This window comes from Aphanomyces astaci, assembly GCF_000520075.1.
Source record: "Aphanomyces astaci strain APO3 unplaced genomic scaffold supercont1.185, whole genome shotgun sequence".
Taxonomy (NCBI): Eukaryota; Oomycota; class Saprolegniomycetes; order Saprolegniales; family Verrucalvaceae; genus Aphanomyces; species Aphanomyces astaci.
In genome coordinates, this window is record NW_009798448.1 from 24,094 (window position 1) to 28,054 (window position 3,961).

Genomic DNA, 3,961 nt, shown 5'->3' on the forward strand with positions numbered 1-3,961 from the left:
GGTTCCCAGGGTGACGTGGGGAGTTTTTAGTTGCGAAAATGAGGTTTTGGCCATCTGGGTCCCCTGGGTCTCCAAAGCTTGCGGGGTACTCCGGGTCCCCTGGTTGTCCTCTGCTGTCGTGGTTTTGTCTTGCGCTAGAAACACGGAACCACCACCACCCTTGATCGTTTGAGCGGAGCTGGCTGGCTCTAAACAAGCGAGCATGTCCGTTGCCGAAGATGTTGTCATGGTCGAAGCACACTCGCCGCCCTCAGTATCCCACTCAATCTGACTGCAAATGTGGCGAAGACTTTCAAACACTATCTCCGTGATAGTATCGTGCGAGACGCCTTGGCACTTCTGTTGGACTAACTCGGGGAGTTTGTTCTTCAGTTGGACAGCCAAGAGTTCGGCAGGGTTTGTGACTTGCTCTGTTAATCGCAAACGCAATGCCCGACTGGCCAGATGATCCGCCGAGCCATTCCAAACCCGTAACACATGATGGAGCTCGGAGTCTTCAAGGCGTTTGATCCACCCTTGGGCTTCGCGACACAACTCTTGAAGGTGTGGTTGTTTACATTGCATCCAACGGTTCACTTGGTGGACCACGATTTTGGAATCGCCGAAGATGCGAAGTCGGGTTAGCTTTAAGCGGGAGGCTGTCATGAGAACTTCCAGTAGACCTTGGTACTCGGCAGTGTTGACTGTGGCATCCGTAACAACTCCTTGGGCGGCCCAGACCAGATCCCAGTTGGGTAACTTCCAAATACTTGCTCCATAGCTGCCGACTCGTTCAATCCGTTTGATGGCTCCGTCAAAAGTGGCCACGTAGAGTTCGTCCTTTTGGCCCCAAACATTGGAAGTGGGGTGACGCAAGCCTCCACCACATCCCTCGCGCGATTTGGCATGAAGGGGTCCAGCGACAGTCCCATGTTCGCCAGCTCTCCCAGGGGCGGTTGGGACAGTGATGGCCACGGGTTTGAGCTGGGGCGGACACTTCGCTCGACATGCTCTCTGTCAAGAGAGCAGGCATGTGCCAATGGCCATCTGCAGACTTGATTTGTACGAACGTGATGCTCCAAGGTGCCAATTGAACCGCCCAATGAAGGTATTCAGTTCGATTTTGTTTGTCCGTGAAGATCCATTTCGCCGCAGAGTACTGGGTGTACACTATGAGTGGTTTGCCCGCGAGCTCGTAGTAGCAGACTTTGAGGGCTCGGAGCAATGCAACGATTTCTTTCGCCCACTTCGCCATTCGTGGTTCACCACCCTTGAAAATTCTTCCGCAAAACTGACTGGGTGCAGAATACCGCCATGTTCTTGGCACAGCGTTGTCGAAATTGCCCAGTCCGTGACGTACAGCAGGAGGCGGAAGGCCTTGGACGGGTCAGCGTGTCGTAGGATTGGCATGGATGAGTATACATGCTTCAGCCCCTCAAAGGCAATTTCGCAGTCTCCGACACTTGCCCGGCAGCACCGGACTTTTAATCCGATGGTCTTGGGTTCGAATCCCAACACCGAATTCTTCGTCGGAGATTTCGTACAAACACGCCGCCTTGATCGAGTAGTTTTCGATAAATCGAGAGTAGAAATTCAACAAACCCGTGAACGATTGCATATCACGCAATATTTTGGGGAAGGGCATGTCCAAGACTTGTTGTAGTCCACGTGGTTTTGCTGAAACCCCTCGACTGGATATGATGTGACCTAGGAACTCAGTAAAGCTCTTCCCGAACGTGCTCTTCTTGGCGCTAAGGCTGATGTTAAGTAGGTTAGGTGCGTGAGGATGCGGTTAGTGAGTTCCACAATGCAATCCCAAGTTAGTGCACCATCCCCGATGTCGTCAGCAAAAGAGGTTCGGTTGGCGATGGGCAGGTTGGCTTTGTCTTCGTAGGTATGATTCAATTTGAACATGCCCCGCGGCTCTCCATCTTCATTAAAATCACTCAGACCAGGCGGCATGTCCACGAATCCATTCAGGGCGTTCGTGATCATCCTCGGGAAAATCATCGGGGCGTTCTTGAGACCTTGGGCCATTCTTGTCCATTGAAAATGTCCTAGAGGGCAGATGAACGCACTGACTAGTCGGGCACGTAAGCTGGCCAACACCACCCAAAATCCACTGGCATTGTCCAAGGAGAGGAACCACTGTAGCCCATCGAAACCCGCCAACATCGAATCCAAGGTGGGCATTGGGGACAGCATCAACTCCGTCAAATCATTGATGGCACGATAGTCAATACACAGTCGAATGTCGTTGCCACCCTTCTTAGGTACAATCACAATCGGGGAGGCCCAGGGCGAATTTGAGAACTCGATCAACCCATGTTTCATCAGGCCCTTCAGGAGGTCGAATAATTTGGGCATGTACTCTGGTCGGACCCGGCGCGCACGCCCCGCAATAGGTTTCGCATTCCCGACATCGATGTCACACACAGTGCCACGGGCGGCGGGGGGGAGACCATTTCCTGAGCTGATGAAGAAGGGGGCTTTGTCTTTGAGGATGTTGATCATCTGACTTCGTTGCTCATCTGAGATACTCAATTCTCCAATGTCAAGCTGCGTGATGTCGAATGGTTCATTGTCCTCCACGATCTCCGGTATCATGGACAGTTGTGAGGACATTTCTTCTGTGGACACATGTCCACCCCCTCGTGCACCACGACTTCGGGGGCCAGGCTCGATTGATCGATAGTATCGGGGGAGGTGGACAGCGAGAAGATTGAAGGGCAGCACAGGCTCAAATGTACATCGCACTGGTGGTAAGCGAAGACGATGGGCTGTAGCGTTCGATCCTTGTCCTCTTCAATGTGGTCCGCGTGCCCTGGGTACTCTGGATGCCCTGGTATGTTTGAAACGTCTGGGGTATCTGAGCCCGTTGCCGTGTGCGATGTTGGCTCCTGGTTGTTTGCACGCTCGTTACTCGGCCAGAATGGTTGCTTTTCTGTGGCTGGTTGCCTGGCTGGTGTTGAATCCGAAGGGCTGTGTCGTGCAGCTCGTTCGACACCCCTTGGTGTCCCAGGTGACCCGGGTATCCCAGGGGTTCAGGGGTTCCCTGGGTTCTCTAGTTCTTCGTGACGGGTCGGCACAGCGTTCAACGATCGCGGGGGGCCATTATCAGTTGCACTACCCTCACCATACAGTCCACACAACGCTTTGCCCCTGATGACACCATCTTTTCGACTACGCAACAAGTGCCTCCTACTTCGGATCTCGAGGACTCGGATTCCGATGATTCTACTTTCATTCCTCAAGCGTTTACCCTTTTGGACTGCTCGCCGCTTGTTGAGCGTGATACAAGACCTCCTTCCCACGACCTGGGCCTTGATGAACGTACGCCAGTACCGGCCACCTCTTGGTGGACAAAGTTCTCGACGGCACAATCTATCGCATCGGCGTTTGCGGCGATATCGTCCATCCTTTTGCCACACACAACCCTCCCCAGAACCGATAGGAAGCAAGGACAAGGTACCCAGGGCGCTCACCCGCTCACCATATTTGCGATGATCCGATCCCTGTGGATGTGACCAACTGTTTAGCTTTGGCTGCGCAGTCTGGCCAGGGTGGTGGTTGTGCACAAAGCAAGAGTGAGGACTTTCCACCGTCGGTGACCGCTGAGCTGATCCCCGCCGAAGAACCAGGGGGCCCAGGGAACCCCGGGACCCTTGGGATATCAAGGAGTAACGAACGAGCTGCGCGACGGAGCCAGAGTGGTGATTGTCCATAGTAAATACGGGCTCAACCTGCCCAGCCTCCCCTGGATGCCCCGGGTGTACGGGCTAGGCAGTCAGCCGGGTTGGGTGGGTTGGGTGGTAATGCTGAGGTTGCCTGCATGTCTCGTTTATTCACATCTTCTGCATCCGAGTCGGCTTCGGTTATCGATGGAAGCGGAGCTGAGCCTTCTTGATTTCCCCTTCGTAGGATGCGAGTGGGTCTCGGATATGAAGGATGCATGACAGGGGGGGGTTCGTACGCTTGGTTG

At 54.0% G+C, this 3,961-nt stretch overlaps 1 protein-coding gene across 1 annotated transcript in view; it reads right to left on the reverse strand.

The window, feature by feature from the left end:
* H257_18607 (hypothetical protein) overlaps positions 1-1,234 on the reverse strand; it is a gene marked incomplete at both ends in the record, with an annotated part of 5,503 nt that extends 4,269 nt beyond the window's left edge. Inside the window, 2 exons of the mRNA XM_009847702.1 lie at positions 90-993; positions 1,046-1,234. Of these exons, the coding sequence (XP_009846004.1) occupies positions 90-993; positions 1,046-1,234 (1,093 nt within the window). The remainder of the gene's footprint in view (positions 1-89; positions 994-1,045) is intronic.
* Positions 1,235-3,961: the final 2,727 nt, after the last annotated feature.